The 21708-nt window shown below is 52.7% G+C and overlaps 1 protein-coding gene and 1 long non-coding RNA gene across 5 annotated transcripts in view; one reads left to right on the top strand and one right to left on the bottom strand.

Annotated features, from left to right (window-relative positions):
- Positions 1-3012: 3012 nt before the first annotated feature.
- On the bottom strand, positions 3013-16645 carry NR2F2 (nuclear receptor subfamily 2 group F member 2). 3 transcript variants are annotated; one of them, XM_004617743.3, is made up of 3 exons: positions 16230-16645; positions 7290-7817; positions 3013-4485 (listed from the first exon to the last, which is right to left on the bottom strand). In XM_004617743.3, the coding sequence occupies exons 1-3, from the start codon at positions 16270-16272 to the stop codon at positions 4211-4213; spliced, it is 846 nt and encodes a 281-aa protein (XP_004617800.1). In that variant the 5' UTR covers positions 16273-16645; the 3' UTR covers positions 3013-4210. The 3 variants fall into 3 exon arrangements, with proteins under 3 accessions (XP_004617800.1, XP_054997892.1, XP_054997893.1); XM_055141917.1 differs by lacking the exon at positions 16230-16645 and adding an exon at positions 9493-10440; XM_055141918.1 differs by lacking the exon at positions 16230-16645 and adding an exon at positions 8001-8227.
- Positions 15429-21708, top strand: part of LOC129405600 (uncharacterized) — a 152423-nt gene continuing 146143 nt past the window's right edge. For both annotated transcript variants that reach the window (XR_008630680.1, XR_008630679.1), the window contains exon 1: positions 15429-15606. This is a non-coding gene — a long non-coding RNA (uncharacterized LOC129405600). The remainder of the gene's footprint in view (positions 15607-21708) is intronic.

Raw genomic sequence — 21708 nt, 5'->3', positions numbered from 1 at the left:
AGGAGAGGAGAAGGAGGAGAAGGAGGAGGCGGGGGGGGGGGCGCAAAAAAAAGGGGGTCCCCATCCAAGGGTTTTTATTGAGAGAATCATCTAGGATCGCTGCAGCCTGTTTCAAAGAGGGGCTTCTGCCTGCAGATGCAATGGCCTTCGGCAGCCCCCCCAGCCCCCTTTCCTTTCCTTTCTATTATTATTTCCCCCCCGCCCCCCGTTTTGGGTCACCAATGTGTTTTCCATTAGGCGCCCCTGCCTGTGTCTGGCGCTCGCGGTGCAATGGGAGACGCCATGTTGGCTCCGCTCATAGGACCAAGTGGCGAGCGAGCTCCGAGGCAGTTTCACACGCTCGGGCTCCCCCGCCCCCCGAAACACCCCGCGCGCCCCCCGCCGGCTGGCCAGCCGCTGCGCCCGGCACCTCCCCGGAGTGCACCGCTCCGCGCGCCCCGGCACCCCGGACTTTCCGGGGGCTTGGGCGGAATTCCGCCGCACGTAAGTGGGGGGCGGGGGCTGGAGTGGGGGAGGAGGAGGAGGAGGAGGAGGAGGAGAGGAGGAGGAGGAGGGGTGGGTGTGTGTTGGTGGGGGGGGGACAGGCACTTTCCGCAGCTGCAGCCAACTCCAGGCCACCGCGCCTGCAGCCGGCCGGATGCGAGCGCAGCGGCGTCAGCAGCCGGCCCGGCGCGCCGTCGCCCGCTAACTTTGAGCCCCGGCCCCTCGCGGCCTGCAGGGGGGGAAGCGCTCGGGGTCTGCCGAGGCCGAGGGGCTCCGGGAGCGATCCAGCGAGCTCGGCAGCCAGGCTGGGGGGTGGGGGGGGTGTGGGGAGTGAACCCTCTGCACCCCACCCCACCCAGCCCCAAGCTCAGGCTTCCCCCCCCCCCACACACACACACACGCACACTCCCCAGCACCCCCCAGGTTTGTTCTGCAAGTGGAGAGCAGCCCGGATCGCCCCTCTCGGCTCGGACCATTGTTGCATTTCGCGTCTAACTGGGTCCTCTCTCTCTCTCTCTCTCTCTCTCTCTCTCTCTCTCTCCCTCTCTCTCTCACACACACAAGCGCCAACAGGCGGAGGGGGAGCGGGGATGGGGAGAAGACATAAAGCGAGCTCAGATCAGATGGAGGAGAGAGAGAGAGGGAGGGAGGGAGGGGGGGGAAGCCCCCGCAAGGAAAGAGAGACACTTGGGGAGAAAGTCGCCATGTTTCCAGCTTTTTTTGACAAAGATCTCGTCAATTTCGCACCCCGCGCGCTCGCCCAGACCCAGCCCGGCTCTTTTGTCCAATTCAGTCGCAGCAAAGAGCTTTTGTTCTAACTCAGCGGGAAAAGAAAAACTTTCTTTAAATGCAATAAACTTAAACCAAACTCAAGACTCTAAACAGATCCTCCTCCAGCCACTCTCCACAGAGACAAGGGGTTTTGTTTTAGCCGGTTGAAAATTGGGGGTCCTTCCCCCCCCTTTTTTTTCTCACTGCCTTCACAGACCCCAGGCTCATTGATGAAATTTAAGAGAGAGAGAGAGAGAAAGAGAGAGAGAGAGGGAGGTTTCCAACGCCTAGAACACATGCTTAACGCATAATAAAGCAGGGACTGTCTTTGCTTTGAAAATAATAAATTATAATTTAATGCCAATAATAATTTACAACAAATGGCTGTTTACAATAAACTAACACAAAACAAACAAGGGGAAAAAACGGGCCTATGTTTAACTTAATAGACAAACTTCACACTCAGTATGAATAGAACTCTCAAGAGGAGAAAATAAACAACGCCAAAACCTGCCTCTCAGGGCATTGATATCTGTGGTGTACGAACATACTTCTGTTTGTTGGTATGTATATGTATATGGAGTTATCTACAATAAGAAGCTCAGGGTCAGATGGATTACTCAGCTTAAATGCACAAATCAGATTTTTCTGGTCTACCTCAGTTGCCGGCAAACCGAGTATCAAAGTTTAATACACTTTGCAAAATGATCCCTTTCTTCCACTCCCCCACCCACCCCTTTTAAAAATTAAACCACAACATGGGGCAAGTCTGACTAGGGAGGGTACCCTGGAAGGACTAAGTGAGAACAAAATTCTAAGTCCCTTATGCAGGGAGCGCTGAGCTTCCTCCAAATCAGGAAACAAGGTGGGGGGATGGGGGGAGATACTTAGAAACAAAATAGTTACTACTTTCAAAGCAGCGCTCTCTCCCTGTCAAGTTTCCTTCCCTTCTTCCTCCTTTCTCTCTCTTCTTTTCCTTAACTTAGCTTCTCAGGACAAAAGATCCCCCAAACATCAGAGATCCTTATCTGCACTTACACAATCTGAAATGTCAAAATGTCCAAGGTCTTTTATCTCCATGAACCCCAAATGGAAAAAGATTTCCCTGAAACCGTGAGCGCTCCCACAGAATGCACAGAGAAGATGGGGGCGGGATGGGGGAGAGTCAGGCCAACTGCAAGTTATCACAAATACATTAAAAACAGACCCTTCAGCGCTAAGAGCTCCATCACCGAACTGGAAATCCTCTCAACAGCCACTAGATGAGGACCACAGAATATTTTTTAAGAATCACACCTACTGAAAAGAAAAACTCATTGCAAACTGCCCTCTTATTTACAAAGTGGTGATTAGCTTGCCTGAAAGAGCTGCAAATGTGAAACTGTCAGAAATGTACAAAACAGTATTTTTTTCCTGATCATAAAATAGATACTGATCTCAAGATTTCTAATACTTTCCACAATACCTTCCCTAAGCAGGCACTTAAGTGTGACAAATATAAGGACCCTCTCTTTCTTCCCCTGGAAAATCCATTTTTAATTAAAAGGAGGATTAGGTGAAAAAGGGGTGGTTTTACTATATCAGTATGGCACTTCCTAAAACCATAGATAAACCATTAACTTCAGTTCCCCCAACCCCCACCCCCAAATTAAACAGGGAAATACCCTAGTCCACCTTAAGCCAACCCCTGGCCCAACTCAGCAAGAACTCACGAGGGGCTCTTTCTCAAAAGGAAGACAGTGAGTGGGGACAGGCAAGCATGTTTCAGATATCAAATAATATTTTAATTTCTGAATACTTTCAATTTTCCTTGGAATATAACAGACAAAGACTCGACCAAACACTTCAGTTATTATAACTTTTACAGTATACAGAAATGTTGCACTTAAAAAAAAAAAACCTTCAGTTTTTTTTTAAAACACAAACTGTAAACTCTAAGATACTGAATCAATCACGTCACCTATTAAGTGCCAACAGCGTTATTTTGTCATGCTGATTTCAATGGTTTTTTTTAAAAAGGGAAAAATATCAACAATTATAATACAAAGGGTTTGCAAATATACAAACAGATAGAGGATTTTCATAACAATTCAAGAACTAAGCGGGGACCCGATTCAAATTACAAAAGTTCACTTTTTATTCAAAACCTCTGCTTGTGTCTTGGACACATTTCCTTGGCTGCCAATAAATTCCACAGTTCATTCTCTTTCTTAAAATATTTTTCAAAAGCTAAGTTTGTCATGGTGCCTTTTGGGGGGAGGGGCAGGGGAAGGTTAGGTGGTGTATGTGGTTCCTTCATTTAATTAAGAGTGCTCAACTTCACCTAAAAATTTTGGTCACCAAGTGCGTCTCTACCATCTTTGAGTTGCTTTTTAAAGTTTTATGCCTTCCTATGATATTTTCATGGACTCAGTTTTAATTCTTGCAGAACATATATTTTAAGGATACACAGTTTTTTTTTTTTAAGAAGCCAAGATTATATCAAAACTTATTATAGAACCACAGAATAAACTGGTTTGGAACCAGAAAAATACAAAAAAAAAAACAGCTAGAGATACATAGACACAGGACAATTAATAATTTGGAAAAAAAAAAGAGACTTACTTTCTCCATTCTGCTAATTTTCTCCCAATCTCCTTAAATGCACTTTTAGCAATATTTTTCAAAAATTTACCAAAAAAAGAAAAAGACTAATTTTCTTTTTATACAAAAATGATAAGTAGCAAGTTGTTCTGACCAATACAGGTTTTTTTTTTAAATGCATTCTGTAAAAGTTCATTTGACAGTCTTTTTTTTTTTTGAAATTCACAGTCCATTAAATTCTTCCCCCTCTTCTTTTTAGCAAACTTGTAACATCCTTTTATATCCTTAACAGAAGGAATTTAAGCAAACAAACCAGTCTTTTTTGCCTTTGCTTTCTCTGTTTCACTCCCCCTTCTTATTTTGATTGATTGATTTATTGGATTGCCATATACGGCCAGTTAAAACTGCTGCCAGATAGAAGCATATCTCGGATGAGGGTTTCGATGGGGGTTTTACCTACCAAACGGACGAAAAACAATTGCTCTATGACTGAGGAAGAGACCGTGCGAAGAGAAGGAAGACGAAGTAAAAGCTTCCCGAATCGCGTTGGCTGGTTGGGGTACTGGCTTCTAACGTACTCTTCCAAAGCACACTGGGATTTTTCCTGCAAGCTTTCCACATGCGCTACATCAGACAGACCACAGGCATCTGGAAGAAAGTGTTTTTTTTTTTTTAAAGAAGAAAGAAATAAAGAGAAGAAGAAGAAAAAGAAGAATTCAGTCATCAGATTAAGAGGTTGAAAATGGGTCACATGAGCTGTGTGTCAAGCTAACCCCACTGCCCAGACCAGAGTTGGAACAAATGCCTTAAAACTGAAAACTTGGGGGTGGGGAAGAGCATGAGCTGGTTCTGGAGTATTTGCTTAATAAATAAATAAATAAATAAATAAATGAAAAAAAAATTTAAGGACATGCATTCAGCGAGCTGCAGTCTTGGTCAATGAGAGCCCCAAGCAAGTACATTTGGGGTAAACAGACAAACATTTGCAGCTAGGAGAGCAGGCAGCTCCCCCCCTTTCTGTAAATAACAGTTTGGTTTATAATTATAGAGAGGGGTGGGGGCAACAACCTGCCTCAGCCCCTAGCACTGGCCAGCAGTACCCACCCTCCGATTCTCCCCAAAGAGGGCCACTCATTTTTCTCCAGTCTTTGAAACTGATTTAAGTGGCCCTTTAAAATTGATCTTGTCAGTTTAGCCTATTGAAGGGTACCCATGCAAACGGTGATCTCTCTGTTCATTTGAGCTGTTTCTTTTCCCCCCTTTTCTTCTCTCTCCCATTCCCCACCCCACCCCACCCCCCTTCTTTTTCAAACCCAGGCCCCTCCAAGAAGAATCTCTCCACCCCCTCCCTTCCCTGTTATCTTCAGGAAAACACTTTTCTTTCTTTTTTTCCCCCCAGATACGTGAGAATATAGTTAAGTGCCTTTCAAATGAGGGGGTTTCTCTCAGGGAAGGCTGTGTAGGGTGTGAAGTGAACCCCAGCCCAGACGGGCTAATGCATGCAGAGCTTGAGTCCTTCAAACAGATATTCAACACCCTCTCCCCACTACCTCTACCCAAGCACTAGAATTCAGAAGCTAACTCTGCCAGGGAGTACCCCAGGCTTTGCCTCCTGTCTCCAGACGGCATAGGGGTGTGGGGGGGGGGGGGGGGCGGGGGGGTGAAGCAGGAGTGAAAAGATGTTGTGCACAGGTTCCTTCCCCTTGCATGAGCACTGGATGTGTCTCTCTGGCTCTGATAATAGGCACCTTTAGTTCTTTGTGGGGCCATTTGCATTCTGCACATAGGCCTCTACGTTTTGCAAATAGTCATAAATTAAAGTGGGGCCATACTCTCTGGTATTGCTTTCCTTGAAAGACCTGGGATAAGGGGAATAGCTCACAATATAGGAAGAAATGAACAGCCACCCCTACTCTCTGGGAATGTGGGCTGGCAGGGGTGGGGGAGGCAGTGGGGCAGTTTGAAGGTAGCTGTAGGGTTGGGGATTCTCCTCTCTGTCCATTTTGCACCAAAAGAATCTAGTTAGGGCAGTCCTCGATGCACCTTCTCAACAACCCAGACCCCACAGAGAACTCTGCACTGCCTAGACCCTGTCCTTTAGCGACTTAGGGAGCGGAGAAGGAAGATCTGGAGTGACTGTGGCGTGGCTTAGTTTTAACACTGAGAAAAGCGGCCATGTGTGCCTGAAGCCAAAACAGTAGTGTAAGGACTTAGGACCCGCATTAGATGCTGCCAGTGTCTTGGGTGTCCAGATCATCAAACAATTAAAGAGGGCGACTGTGGATCATTTTTGTTTGCCACCCTTAACTACACAGCTCGCCTAGTTTCCTGGCTCTGAGCTGCGAAAACTGAGGAGGTCATTAGGTTCCCAGCCCCACCAACACCCCCGAGGGTTGCTATTTGTCACTGGGAGTCCCTTTTTGGGCTCAGCGCTGACAAAGAAATCAGTTGACAACTTAGAGGAAGAAAGGAGAAGGGGTGACTTTCACCCACTTGAACACCCTGCTACACCCAGCCTGGAGGCCGTCAAAAGGTTCAGGTGTGGCCCCAGGTGAGGAAACAAAGCAACTTCCAAACTCATTTGGCCTGAAGAGTTCATTAACATCCCGGCTATTACTCACACAGGTTAAGCTCCATGCAAACTAATTAGATTTCATAATGCACACTGGGGGATGTTTTTATATCTCCAGCAACATTCCTAGCCTGCCCAAGTTGGCATGCATTTTGGGGTGCTTTGAAAGTGACCTGAAGTGTCTGCCTGGGTCAGAGGAGTTCAGGAGGCCTGGAGCCTTCAAGCTCTCCATTAATGCTGAAAAGTCCATCTGCCCCCCGCCCTTTCTCATCTGTCCCCTTGCGGCCAGCTCCTTGCCCTCTCCTGGCACTCTGCAGGACTTTCTGCGGGTTGCTTTGGTTTACTTATTTATTTCAAGAAGACTTATGGCTTTGAACATTGCTGCCCTAAGGTTGGATTTGCCCCAGGGAAGCCCCAGCCCCTACTGAGTTAGCAGGCAAACTTCTTCTTTTCCTCCCTGAAGGGACAAACTTTCTCCTGCAGAGAAGCAGCCAGGGCAGATCTGGTGCCCTGGGGCATCTCTCCGAGGCTTGGACCAGGGGGACAGAGAGCAACTGGGCGTGGAAGAGATTCCCCAGGCAAAGAGAGCCCTGGAGGCCTGGGCTAAGAAGACAGCAGGAGTTTGAATCCTAGTCTGGCAGGTGGAGACAGGGCCTGAGAGGGCTGCCCTGGGTCCCTGGCAAGAAGCTGAGGCCCCCCAAACCGTTTTCCTGCCACCCTCTTGCCTCTCCTCTTCTCAGGACTGGCCCAGCTGCCACTCAAAGTTCCCAGGCCAAGTTGTCCTGAACAGGAGAACCGAGCCAGCCCCCTTCCCATCCCACCCTCTCCAATTCTCTGGGCCTTAACTCTGGGCATAAGACCTCTGGGGGCTCCTTCCTACCTGATGTGAACAGGACTATGGCCTTGAGGCAGCTGTACTCGGCCGAGTCGACATGCAGTGCCTTGAGCTTCTCCACTTGCTCTTGGAAGATCCGTATGTGGTCCATAAAGGCCACCACGCGGTCGGCCGACATGGGCGAGGCGTGGAGGCCCGCTGCGGCCAAGAGCGGGGCCACGTGGAGGGGCATGGAGCACTGCGCCGCGTTCAGTACGAAGAGCTCGCTCCAGGTGAGGCGCAGCAGGGCCACCTGGTCGGTGATCTGCAGGTCGGGGAAGAAGGGGATGTTGCGGGCCCACTCGACGGCGCTGAAGAGCATCCGCGCGGCCAGTTCGCAAATGTTCTCGATGCCCATGATGTTGTTGGGTTGCATGCACTGGCTGCCGAAACGCGACGTGGGGTAGGGCTCGGCGCGCAGCAGCAGAGAAATATATCCCGACAGGTACGAGTGGCAATTGAGGGGATCCCCGTTGGTCAGCGCAAACTGCCCGTGGGTCGGTTGGGTGGGCGGCATCCGGCCCCTCTGCACCGCTGTTGGGAAGAACGGGAGACATTTGATGGTTAGCTTCAGGCCTGTGACCCCCAGTCACAGATTCTTCAACGCCCCCCCTCCCCGTGACCCCACAGTCTCTCCAGCCCCCTGCAGTGCCCCATCAAGCCTGCCCCCAGTACCCAACGCGTCAATGCCCAGAGAACCTCCCTTCTCCCAGTCACCTCCAGGCCAGTCCTGGCGTCCACCTGGCTCCCAGGCCCGCTCCAGGCTGGGCCAGAAGGAACCCGGGACTGGCCACTTGGCCTGGGGGTCCCTGGCGCCGTGGGCGGAAGGGAACATTCTAGGGGCATCTTCTCTCCGGATGCCTAACCAGCTGATATTTCTTATTGATTGGAGGAGAGGGAGCGGGAGGGGCAAAGTCTGGGGTGCAGAGGGGGTGGGGTGGGGGAGACGCTTTTGCAAAAGACACCACCAAGGTTCACCCCCTCACCCCCCCCCCACACCAGACGGCCCCTCGGCCACACCGTAACTCCTCTCCTGGCCAAAGCCCTAGCCCGGCGAACTCCAAAAGCGGCGCTGCCGCCCCGTGCGTGCGCTCGGAGAGAGAGACGGAGGCAGCGGACGCACGGGAGGCAGGGCCGGACGCGGCGCCGGGAAGCCGGCGAAGGCGGGGGAGCGGGCGGCAGGCGCCCGCGGAGCCCGGCTGGGGCCCGCGCCGCTCGGCGCGCATCGGGCTCCGGCTGCGATCAGCCGCCGGTCCCGGCGCATCGCGCCCGCGGGAAGCACAAAGGCGGCCCGGCGCTCGCTCGCTCGCTCGCCGGCTCCAGCCCCGGAGCCCGCGCCCGGCGCGCCATTGGCCGAGCGGGGCTCGCGGCGTTCGGCGACTTGTATGTCACAAAGAGCCGACAACTCGCACGGAGCGAAAGCCACAGGCCCGGGGCCCGGGCCGCCCGCCCGGCCGGTCCCCACCGCCGAGCGCGGGCTCTTCCTTTCCAAAGTGAAAGGGGGAGGAAAAAAGAGAGAAAGAGAGAAAGAAAAGAAAACGGAGCTTTTTTTTTTTTTTGAAGACGAATGTTAATCCACAGAGGGTCACATGAGCGCTGCCCGGGCGGCTGCGTTAATACGGCGAAGTGCATAAAATTGCCATTTGTAATTTGAACCTCCTGTACAAAAGTACAATCTCAGGTTTTTTTTTTTGGAGAGGGTTGGGGCCAGGGAGAGGGGTGGGGAGGAGGGACATATGTTGAACATGCAGGAAAAACATGGGTGGGGGGGAAGAGAGAGAGAGAGAGAGAGAATGGAAGGAAGGAAGGAGAGAGAAGTAAACCAGGCTTTTAAAAAGCACCGCCGCGCCCCCAGCCCCGCGTCCCTCTGCACAAACTCGGGCCGGACTGAACTCACTCCATGCAAAAGCCATGAGAACCGCCCGAGAGAAGAAGGGCGCAGGAGAGAAACCAGTCGGGTCCCACAAAGCATGCAGATTTGGGGGGTGCGTAGGGGAGGGGGTGTGCTGGTCTGGGTTCCAGCTCCGAGCTTGCATCTAGGACCCTCCCTCCCCGGTTTGTAGGCGCAGCAGCGAGCAGAGATAAGCTCAGGCTTCGGCGTCCTGACCCGCAGGAGGCGAGCCCCGGGACCCCAAGCGCGGGGGGGTGGGGGTGGGGGGTGGAGGGATGCAGGGCGTGGGGGTGGGGGGGAGCAAGGAGAGGCCGATACCTTCCCGTCTCATGCCCACTTTGAGGCACTTTTTGAGGCGGCAGTACTGGCACTGGTTGCGGTGGTGCTGGTCGATAGGACAGTTCCGGTTAGCGCGGCACGTGTAGCTAAGGTTCCTCCTGACGCTACGCTTGAAGAAGCTCTTGCAGCCCTCGCACGTGAACTGCCCGTAGTGTTTGCCGCTCGACTTGTCCCCGCACACCACGCACTCGATGTGCTGCTGCTGCTGCTGCTTGTCGCCGCCGGGGCCGCCCGGGCCGCCTTGGCCGCCGGCCGCCGTCTGTGCGGGCGTGCTGGCCGGGCCCCCCTGGCCGGGCGTCTGCGGCGTGTGCGGGGCGCCGGGCGGCGGGCCGGGCACGGGCGGCGCCTGCGAAGCCTGGCTTCCCTGGGAGCCGGGCACCTCGTCCTGGGGGTCGCGCCACGTGCTAACTACCATTGCCATATCTAGAAGGGGCCGCGTCCGAACTTCCTGCTCCCCGGACTGCGGGCGGCGGCGGCGGCGGTGGCGGCGGCAGCGGCGGCTCCGGGTCCTGGGGCTCCGGCGCGCCGCCTTTTGTGTGCGCGCGGGTGCGGGAGGGCGCGGGAGGGCGCCCCGGCTCGGCGCGGGGGGCTGCCGGGTTGGAGGTCGCTTAGTTTTTCCTTGTTTTTTTGTTTTTGTTTTTGTTTTTGCTTTTGTTTTTGTTTTGTTTCTGCAAAGTTTGCTCGCTGGCTGGTCGGGCCCGGTGTGTTTGTTTGGTTGGTTGCTTTCCCCCTTGGCTCAGCTTGGTTTTTTGTTTGGTTTTCTATTGGTTTTGTTGGAGGAGGGGGGGAGGTGGAAGATTGGGGGGGGGCGTTCCGCCAGGAGGGGAAAGGGAAAGGGGGTCGGGGGAGAGAGCAAGTGGGAGCAGAGCGTGGAGAGAGAGCGCGCGCGAGAGAGAGAGCAAGAGAGAGAGAGAGAGAGAGAGAGAGAGAGAGAGAGAGAGAGAGAGGGAGGGAGGGGAGGGAGAGCGGCAAGTCGATTGTCTGGCTTCAAGACAGAAGTAGGAGGCAAAAAAAAAAAATCTCTCCAAAGATCTCGCTCGCTCTCACTCTCCCTCCCTCTCTCGTTCACTCTGTCGCTCTCAGGGCCGGCGTGCAGCCGAGGAGTTGCACGAGGAGGAGGAGGAGGAGGAGGAGGAGGAGGAGGAGGAGTAGCAGCGACTGTCCGGGGGCCAAGTCCAGGGCAGACCAGCGTCAGCCATTCAGGAAAGCCATGGAAATCAGGAGGAGCCGGAGCGCCGAGACGCCGGGCGCGCCCGGGGAGCCGGGCAGGCCGGGGCGGAGGCCGGCGGCCCGCGGAGTGGCCGGAGCGCTGCCCGGGTCCGGGGGAATCAGCATCAAAGTGGTCCGCGTCGGGCGCTGAGCGGCGTCGTCCTGGCGCTCGGCCGCCGCCGCCGCCGGGCCGGGGCGCCCCCACGCGCGCCGCGCTCGCTCCAGCCGCCGCCGCCGCCCGCGTCCGTCCGTTCGCCGGATGCAGGAGGCCGCGCTCGCCGCTCCCCGCGGGGCCGCCGGGGCCGCCGCCGGGTCGGGTCGGGCCGGGCCGGGCCCGGAGCCGCCGCGTCTAGCGCCGCCGCCGCCGCTGCTGCTGGAGCCGCTGCTGCTGCCGCCGCGTCCGCTGCTCCTGCTGCCTCCGCCGGAGCCGCCGCTGCTGCTGCTGCTGCCGCCGCCGCCTCAGCCACATAGGGAAAGAGTCAACTCGCCGGCGGCGGGGGAGAAATGATAAAAGAGAGAGAGGGGCGCGGATCACCACCTAGAAGCACATCCTCCGTGCGCACCGGGGGAGGGGGGAGAGAGGAAAAAGAGGGGAAAAAAGAGAGAGGGGGGATTTTTTTTGAAAAAGGACGGAGCAGAAAGAATGGAAGAAGGAGAAAGGGGGAAAAAAGCAGCAGCGGCAGCCCGAGCAAGGAAGCAAGTCGGGCAGAGGAGGAGGAGGAGGAGAAGCAGCAGAAAACACACACGCGCGCACGCACACACACACACCGCGGAGAGAAAAGAACAGAGAATCAAAGTGATCAAATATGCTAAAAAGGGGGGCGCGGGAGGGAATGCGATTTATAGGCGCCGGGGCTGGCAGAAGTGGCTTCTCCGCGATCAGCTCACTGAGCTCTCTATATAGTGAACTTTGACACGACTGCTGCAACTTAGCGCACGTTGCCATGGCGACGGCGCGCCTTATAAGGCAGCCGCCGGGGTTGGCCTGGCCCGGCGCGCGCGCGCCGCCCCCTTCGCCGTCATTGGCCGGAGCGCGGCGGCCCCGCCATGGCGGCCGCGGGGCTCAGCCCGGTCCTAGCGCGAGCGGCGCGGCGGGCCCCGGGCGCGCGGGGGGCGGGGACGGGGGCGGCCGAGGCGCGGGGCGGCCGCCGAGCGGGGGATGGGCCCGCGCCGGCCCTGGCGAGCGGGCCGCCGAGCAGCGCCCGCGCTGCAGCCGCTCCGCATCCGAGGTTTCCGCCCCAGCGCCGAGCGCGGGCGGGTGCGCGCGCGCGCGCGCACACACACACACACACACACACACACACACACACACACACCAACCCCACATACACGCGCGCGCGCACACACTCACACTCACACGTACACACAAAAAAAACACGTCTCTTAAAGGCTCCGCGAGAGGCTGCGGAGGGAAGCGGGGACTCCGCCGCGCGCAACTTGGCAGCGCCGCGAAAGGCGCGCAGCGCGCGCTCCAGCCGGGACTCCGGGCACAGCCTGCGCCCCCTCGCCCCCCACCCGCCAAAGCCCCACATACCCGGGAAAGAAAAGTTCCCTCGGTTCTTTGCAGAGGGCCGGGGTGTGTGTGTGTGTGTTTGGGGGGGGGGGTGGCGGTTGGCAAGAGAAGGTGCATCCAACTGAGCTTGCAGGCATTTTCCAAAGGGGACGAGTTGGTCAAATCCGGGTGATGCTACACTCTCCTTTTAACTCTGATCTCTGTTTTTTTTTAATGGCTTTTCTTTCTTTCTTTCTTTTTCTCTCTGGCTCTTTCTCTCTTTTTTTCTTTTCCCTTCTTTTCTTTTTTTTTCTTTTAGAGGAATAAAAATGCACTGAGTATCTGTCTTTTCCTTGCAGGGTTAACATTTCACAGGTATGTGGCCTGACATTTTAATTGCTCAAATAAAGCATTACGGATACTGAGAAACAGACAGGACTTGATCTCATTGGCATGACGCAATTTAAATCAATTTTTCCTCAACTTTATCCTCTTTTGCTTTGGGTTCACTCGAAAGCCAGAATCCTGCCACATACCCAGCCATGGTAAGCGCGGGGGGAGGGGGGACCCCTGTTGTGCCTACTGATGGACAAATGGAGGCTGCCTCCCAGTGCAGGGTCTCGACACACACACATGTAATCACACATGTATCAGATACACGTTTATCAATGTACACAGACAAAGACTTCAGCGGCTATGCTTCTAGGTCAGAGAAGAGTTGAAGACGGACTCGTCGTTGTTCAATTTCCTTTTAAGCATTCATATGGTCATTAAAGCCACCCAGGACTCCCGCCTCAAAATGGAAATAATACCAGTACAACTGCACAAACCAGCATGTTCTACCTCAGATAATCCTCGGCAATAAAAACAAACTTATACCCTCCCCTTCTTACACAAATGTACTAAGGTCACACAATTAGGTCTCTCAAATTCAGAGCATTTGGTCTTAAATATAAAACAGCTAGAATATATGCACCCCCCCCAAAGCAGACCATATTCTAACGCAGAACCTTTCTGTTTGATAACTTAGTGGATTACAATTCTTCTACATTTGTAGAACATTGTGATCCCCATCACAACCACACTTGTTACCAAGAAAAATCAATAAGCTGGTATGCCAACCAGGTTGATGGACAATTAAACTATTCAACACAAAACACATTGTGTCTCAGGAAATATGAACAACAGAAAGAGTATATTAACAACCATAGGAAAGCATCCTTGATTAGTTAAAAAAAAAAAATCCAGGAGATGGAGTGGAAAGAGCCATTCCCGTAATTGACATGTTGTAGATTGCACTTTGTATTCAATAGCTTTAAACACACAAGCAGAATATAAGGTAGGATTAAGTGAAGATGAGGGCAGAGAAGAACTAGTTTTTCTTTGAGGGAGGAAAATTCCTTTTCTGTGCAATTTTTTTTTCCTGAACCCTCTTAGCCTTTACCCTTTATCCACTTAGATCACGTATTACACTAAATCTGCAGGTGTGGATTATTTGGAACTTGTTGAAAAAACAACAACTGTAGTGGACACTGAGCTATACCATAAACCTGGTGTGTAATAATGACACTGCCACAGAGTGAAGCCAGGCTGAGAATTTCAGGCTGATTGAAGACACACTACAACTTTCCCTAAAAAGAATAAGAAGGATGGAAAAGAAATCATTCCAGAGTTTCTCCCCTAACACACCATTTAAACTTTGTGACTTGAGGAATTGCTTAATGCTAAATATCAGTAGATTAGGGGCAAACTATGCTGACTTCTATTGGGGTGAGGATTGACACAAGAAATCCAATGGCCACTTCGATCTCACTTTCACAGAAAATGAGAATAATTGTTAGAGAGAAATCTTAATCTTGCCCATGTGCAGACAGTTTCATTGCAAGATCACTATAAACCCGCAGAGGGAAAAATTTGAGGATAAGTGTCCCCACCAGTTACTTAGACATTTTTGGGATTTGAAGTCTGTTCTCATGGTCTCAGATTTAAAATGAAGAATTTCCCAACTATCTCATAGCACGGCAACCTGCTGGGCACGCGATCATAAAGTCAGAAGTATTTCTCTATATGTTAGGACTCTTGAAGCTTGGGGGCTAATATTAAAGGGGGGATAAAATCCTGTATCAATTGTAGTTAATTTTACTGCAAAAAAGAAAACTAAAGACTGTGATGAAAATACAGGGGAAATCATTTTTAAATACTCAGAGATACTGTTCCCCCTTGAATAAAATAGCTCTAAGATGAAAATAAAAGAGAAATGACAATATGTTGCCACTTTTTGTTGTTGTTATTGTACTGTGTGTTTCTTAAAAAGGATCCAGCCCAGTCTTTGATTGTAGATGTAAATTTATTTTAATGAGAGGAAAGGCGAGCTTTAATTTGACCAAGAAAGTTGGAAAAACATTTGTCTTACTCTGGGGTGGGGGTGGGGGGTGGGGGAGGAGAAGCAGAAGAAAAACAAAACCCACCCAAGGATATGATTTTCTTGCAGAAAGTAGCCTGACGACTGTAATTCTTCACAAATTAAATCACAATATGAATGCCGCCCCCAGCGAGTACAGGGTTTAACTCTGAACGCGGAGGATGCCAGTTCGGCTCACTAGAATTCATTGAATTCCTCCTTCCCCCCTCAATCTAGTCGGTGTGTGTTTTTTCTCTTCCACCACACTGGAACTCCATGAATAGGGAAAGGGACTTCCATTGTGTCCCTCTGAACTTCCAAGTCAATGCAATTTTTAACCACTGGCTTGTGGTACTTTGAAAATCACCAGGGGCTGTCAGAGTTGGGTCCTCTGAAAAATTTACAGTGCTAAATCAGAGCATATGCTGGGAGGGGAAAAAATTGCTTAAGATGGGAGCAAGTACAGTATCTGTCTGCCCCCTAGTGTAAGTCCTCACCGCCTAAAATTCAACTTTAAGAGAAAAGGATCTCTTAAAGGGAAACGACTTGGGACTCACGTAGGCATAGGAGAATGAAACTTCTATACATTTTAATCTGAATAATTCTGCAGGATTTAAAATTAATTGGCTCTGGCTTGGTTGCACCGGGACCCGGATCGCGCCCTCTGCGTTTTCCCGAGTCACTGGCGAGAGGTGACGATTTTTTTTTTGAACTGGGTTTATGTGCGTCCCCCTCACCCCCTCCTCTCTCTCACTCCTCTCTCTCTCTCTCTCTCTCTCTCTCTCTCTCTCTCTCTCTCTCTCTCTCTCTCTCTCTCCCTCCCTTTCTCTGTCTCTTCGTCTCTCTCGCTGACTTTTTAAAAATGAGGACCCGTTCCCTGAACGTTCTGGACAGAGCAGACCTTGGTGCTTAAGCCGCGGTTGCAATAGACAGCCCCAAAGGTAAACGTTTGCTCGAAACCCGCACGCCAGCTCTGCCACCCAGCCCGATGGTGAGTACCCATCCTTCTCGTCGCGATTCTGCTAGCTTAACCGAGCACTCGCCTCCCCGAGCCGCAGCCGAGTGCGCCAGACTAGGCTTTTTTCTCTCTCTCCCTTTGCCCGGCTGGCTAGGGAGTTTGCACAAGGTTGCAAAATGCAGCGCCGAGGCAAATGGAACAGCAAACGCGCAGACTTAGTGAGAGCCTCGCGGCTCCTTTGCTAGAAAACCGAGTCGTCCGAGGCTTGGAAAAACACGCTCCTAGAACGGTTGCTTTAGCTTAGCATTTTTTAGTTTGCTCGATCGAAGGAAATGAGTTGGAAGAGACAGGACGAGGAGAAGGGAGGCACCCAAGGCTGGGCGCTTCGGTTTAATCATATTTTGGCAGCTTTGCAATGTCTTCCCCCCACCCCCCCCCCCACACTTCTCCTACCACACACATGTAATAAAAAATGGCAATGCATTGAATCGACTGTCCCCCTTCCCGAACCCCTTAAACCACCGGCAGAGGCATTTTATAACACGTTAGCAAACCGATTTTTTGCAAAACCCCGTCATCCCCAACCCCAAACAGCACAAGGAGAAAAGTGAGAGAGAGAAGAGAGGAAAAAATAATAATACTGTAAGTAAACATACCAAAACCATATTTGCCTTGCTCAAGGTCCCAAATCGCTTGCATCTTCCTCCTAAACTGGAATAACTCTCCTTTAGTTTGGCGGGTGAAATAAACGCTTTGTTGGCCCCCTGAAAAGATATGTCTTTGAGAATTAAAGAGAATCTCTTCCTCGGTGTTTATCTAAGCGATTGTGCAAACTGATAAAAAAAAAAAAAGTAGGCGCTAGCCTTCAGGGGAAAAGAGGGAAGGTGAAGGAGAGCTAGCGAGACAAGGAAATACTTCCCATGTATTAGAAGCACTCAGCCTTGGAAAACCAGCACACTAACTTTACAGAGACGAGATTTCAGGGAGCTTTGTACATAGCTGCCGAGGAATGCAAGCCTCGCCTTTAAGAAAAAAAACCCCAAACCGTAGGTAGATGTCTGAAGTGATCCTCGTCTCTCGTCTCATTCCTTAGAAGGAAGAGTGCGTTGTTACACCTTGTTTGGGGCTGGAAAGACGAGACTTTAAAAACACCCGTCCAATTGAAAAAAAAAAAAAAAAGCCCTCCCAACTTAATGAGTTTAGACGAGGCAGGAGCCAGCGGCTTAGCCTTAGCAGAAAAGCGCCAGCAACTCCAGGCAAGATTGCAAAGCAAAGACAGCCCGAGGCACAGCCAAAACCCTCTGTTGGGGTCGAGTGGGATGGAGACTACTCCTAAAAGCTAGTTGGAAAGAAAGAAAGGTGGGAGAGGAAGAAGAAAAAGCAACCTCACAAGACTGGCTGGGAGGATCATTTTGCCCAGGATCAAAGATAGAACTTAAAACGGGAGGGCAACATTTTCCTAAAAATCATTTGAAATCCCCATTTTCCTACTTTTTAACTCAAGAGCCACCCCCACCCCCACCCCTGGGCTCCCTTGCAGATTCATGCTGCCACCCCCCTCCCGTTCCCCCCATCCCTAGTTCCCATTCTAGAACTTTCCTGATGAGGAAACCAGTTTCTTCGGGAGGGGGGAAGGAGGGGTTCTCCGTTTCAGGTCTACATATAATGAATGCTGAGTTCACCCCTCCCTTCATCTACCCCCCTAAAATGATAAAGGCAGCAGAAATGCAGTAACTAGCAAGATTTGAGCCCCAACTCTACTGCCCCATGCAGTTTAATACAGTTTTAACTAATGGATTTTTTGTTTTGTTTTGTTTTAAGAGAAGAATAATGGGGAAACACGAATCTTTTATTTTAGGAAACTGTTATGGTAAGATGTATGTCAGACTTGACAAATGGAACTAACGTTCTTCGCTGCTTCTTGTCCTTGTCTTAAACAGGAATTAAGTTAAACACAGTGCTGAATGTTAATTACATGTTTACTGGCTAATGAAAATTACAAATGGTTTTGCCACCTCAAACAATGATGAAAACTCTGAAGACACTGTAATTATATACTTTGAGGGAAATAACTCAGAATATTGATCATAAGAAGTGTAAATCTTTTTTTAACTATTCATTAATACCATAAATATGGGCTACAGAAGTTTTTCCCTGCGGTTTGTCTCATCAGTTATGATGAGGATGGATGGGGGAATCTTCTCTGGTGGTTCTGAGCTCACTGTCTTAGATGGAGGCCACTTGTCTAACTCAGGGGTGCTGCTCCCTTCGCCCCCCCCCCCTTTCACCCCTGCAGAAGGTCAAGGGATGGTTGAACAGTGGGGTTGGGTTGGGGCAGGTGAAGGTGATCAGAGCCCCTCCTCTCCCCTCCCCTGCCCTCTCTCCTCTCCCTCCTCCTTCCCTCCCGCACTGATGAATGATTTGCTTTCCCAGTCGAATATCCTGGCACTCGGGGGCTCCTAATGGAGGAAAACTCACTGCCACCTCGTGATGTAGCCGGGGCAAGTCCTGTCTCCTCTGTTGGAGGTGGCTTGGGCAGTTCATTGCAGGGGAGAGAGGGGTGGGGGGAGGGAGGCAGAGAGGGAGAGAGGGAGAGGAAGAGAAGAGAGAGAAGTACAGGGTGGAGAATGGTTATTGGGAAAGGCACCAGAGGCTGCTGAACTAAAACTGGTTTTCCTGGCTTGGGGAGTAGGAAATAATTTTGTTTTGTTTTGTTTTAACTTTGGTCAGAGAGTTGTAGGTCTGCACTTTGTCCTGTGGCAATCACTTGAATGGGGGGGGGAGGCAGGGGTCAAAGGTGAGGTTTGCACTAACCCTAAAATGCCTTGACTGGCCAGAAGGCCAGGCTGATCAGGTGTGTGTGTGTGTGTGTGTGTGTGTGTGTGTGTGTGTGTGTGTGTGTGTGTGTGTTTGCTAGTCTGGCAATGAAATCCCTAATTTTTTTTTTTTTGTGGGGGAGCACAGTCCTGAGGTTGAATTTTCAATGCAATATTGGGACATTTTGAAAAGTGCCCTGGATTTGTGGAGTCCCCCTGTTCCCCTGAGAATCTCAAGGCGCTGGTCTTTGTCTTAGAAGGAATGGAGTTTCTGAATGCTGTGAAAGGAACAGAGAGGGTCGCTACAAATCGATTTTACTTGTCCTTTCTGTCTTTTCGGATCAACGCCCCTCAATGAACACAGAGGTGCTCTTTCAACCAAAAACTTGTGCTACATTTTCTGCCTGTATTGGTGCTAAGTACAATAAGCACCCGGCAGATTTCCACTCCCCTCCCCATCCTCCTCTCCCCCCTACTTCTTCTTCTTTGCTTTCCAAAGCAAGAAAGTCCCCTAATTAAATTGTTTTATATGGACAGTCAAGACGGACCAATTAAGTATGCATTAGGATAAAGATAGAGTCTGCAGATAAGGCCTTTGACAAAATCACATGGGGACAAAGGCGAGGGGTGCCAGCATGAGCAAAAGTGTTTGGCTCAAGAGGGTCATACACCTTCCTTCCTGCGCCCCAGGGGACCACAGAGGCCTGGGCCAGGTGAGAAGGGGACAGCCAGTCTACTAACAGGTGGCGACAATGCTGGAACGTTCCAGGCCAGCATCCTTTAGCTGAGTCGTGGTGCAGTCCCGGGCATAGGGTCCCCTTCATGTCCTTCGATTGAGACAGCGTGGCCGGCTGCTAACACGGGAAGAATGAGTCGCAGTGTCCAGAGCTTGCCCCCTCCCGCATTTCCTCTGCCTCCCTTCCCCCTCCCCAAAGAGCAGTATGGAAAGATTGTGCCCTTCTGGAGGAGGAGGCCTGGGGGGCAGTGGGGAAGGCCCAACCTGGAGCAGCAGGCCCAAGTCCTACACCACCTCCAGAGTCAGAGTTTTCACTCTGCTAAGGAAACCAGCTTCTCGGCGCCGAGTACCCACAGACAACAGCGGGCCCAAGGGGCATCGAGGACGGTCGGCCAAGGGGCGGCAGGAAAGGTACCGAGGAACGTGGCTGCCTGTGAAACGTTGTGGCCGGCAGCTCTGGCTGCTCCAGCCGCCTTCTCGCCCTCCGAGGTGCCGAGGGGCCGGTGGCCTGCGTGCCTCTGTCTCCCAGGCCACGAAGCCCCTGGAGATGCTGCCTGGGCCTCCCCGCGCCACGGCGCAGGTGGTCCACGGGCGGCGGGGGGTGCGATTGGGCGCAGAGCCACGGCCAGGGCGCACGAAGCGCTCAGGGCTCTCTTGGCCCAGGGTGGTGATGAGAATAAGGGGCGCGGACAGGAGATGATGGAGGGCTGGGGGGGGGGGGTTCAGAGCAGGGGAGACAAGGAGCGCCTGGGGAGAAGGCTGGATGGCCCAAGTGTTTTTTTTTTTTTTTTTTTTTTTAAAGAAGGTGGAAAAGCCAATTTTCCAGGCGCGCTTTGGCCCCCCTGGGCAGGCGGCAGAGGCCTTAAATCAGCAGCCGGCGGCGAGGGCGGGCGCTGCTCGGTCTGCGGGGCCCGACGCCGCCCCGCCCGGGCCCCGCGCACCTCCCGGCGCGCCCCGCATCGATCGCAGAGCCTCGCCGAGGATGTCACCGCACTAAATATTTACTGATCACACACAAATAGCCGAGGCTCCAACGATTTTCCTGCGCGCCGAGAGCGCGGAGAGAAGGGTAAATCATTTTATTAGTGCGGATAAAGCCCAGAGCACACTCCGGGCCCGAGTGTTTTAAGATGTGTCTTCCCCGGGATGAAGAGAGTTAGGGAAATCGATACGGAGTGATTAGAAGCCCCCGGGGTGACCGGGCGGGAGGGGAGGGGGAGGCCCCGGGGCTTCCAGAGATTTGGCGAGGCTGCGAAACCCTCCAAGTGTGGGGTGTGTGAGAGCCCCGAGGTGCGCGTGCCTCGACGGGACCTCCGGGGCGCAGGGAGCCGCGGGGAACCCGGCGCGTCCCAGGCTGCGCTGGCCGCGGGTTTGGGGAGCCTGGGGCGCGACGCCACTAGCGGCCGTGTGCAGGTGAACCCCAAGTACTCGCAGGCCAGGGCGGGGGGGCCCCCACCCCGCCCCCCGCAGGATCCCCTCCTGGGTATGAAGATGTGGCCCAGACGCCTTTGCCTTTCTCTCCCCCCCCCCCGCACTCCCGTCCACTCCTTTGGCCTTCGGGGTCTCTTTCCCCTCCATCCTGCAGCCCTGTCTGCAACAGCCCCCCAACTTTCAGCTGGATACACTCCCTAACTGCTCATCTCCTTTGATCTCTTAGGAGGACACAGCGGCGGGGCCTTGCCAACCGTCTCTTCTTCCTACCCAGCCAGTGTCTGGGAGTGGCGGCCGGGTGGGGGACCCCGCTGGGGAGCGCAGCGCGGGTGACATCCAGACTCAGAGCTCTGGCGGGAGAGGCCGGGGCAGGGTACGGGCATCCACCAGGCCCCCTGGGACGTCTCGGTCCTCTGCAGGGTGGGGAGGCAGCTGCGGGTGGGGGCTTTGGTCTCCAGCAATGGAGAACAACTTGATGGGGTCCCCAGTCGGGGCGCAGGAGCCCCGGATAGCGGGTCCCGGGGCTCTCGGCTTGTCGGCGTTCGCCAGGCTTTGCGGAGAGTTTGCTGGCGCGGATGGAAAATCTTCCCCCAAGCGAGCTGCCGCCGCATTGGCAAAGCCGAGGCGTCCGAGCGGGCGCCCAAAAGACTTTTTGATTCTAGAAGTAACACGTTCGCTGGAGACCGGGGACAGACGCAGAGGTGGCGGGCAAAAGCTAACCACCAGACAGGCGCTGATTTTGGAGGAGAGACGAAGGGATGCAAGGTGTGGATAGGAGGGATCTTTTTCATTCCTTCTTCCCTAGTCCGGTCCTGACTTTCCCCTAAAATTCTTGCTCTTCTGGAAGAAATTTAGGGCTTGCTCACTCTCTCTTGTCTATCCGTCTATCGATCTGCCATTTATCATTTTCTCTTTTCCCCCATGGCTCGATTTTCTTGGCAGCTTGAGGCATTCAGCTCAGGCTGTCCCGTGCAACAGGAAATTTAAGTACAGACCCAATTAACCGTGTCCTCTTTCCTCACACCCTCACACGCCCCGCCAAGGGACACTTTTTGAAGGGAAAAAAATCGCAGTGGATTGGAGCGCTGGGTTCAGGTGTGAGTCGCTTGTAGCCTGGGATTCCTTCAATACAATCCTCCAATTCCTTAGACG

This window comes from Sorex araneus, chromosome 6 (assembly GCF_027595985.1).
Source record: "Sorex araneus isolate mSorAra2 chromosome 6, mSorAra2.pri, whole genome shotgun sequence".
NCBI classification, from domain to species: Eukaryota; Metazoa; Chordata; class Mammalia; order Eulipotyphla; family Soricidae; genus Sorex; species Sorex araneus.
The sequence above is the reverse complement of the archived record's forward strand: the minus strand, read 5'-3'. Positions and strand labels throughout refer to the sequence as shown.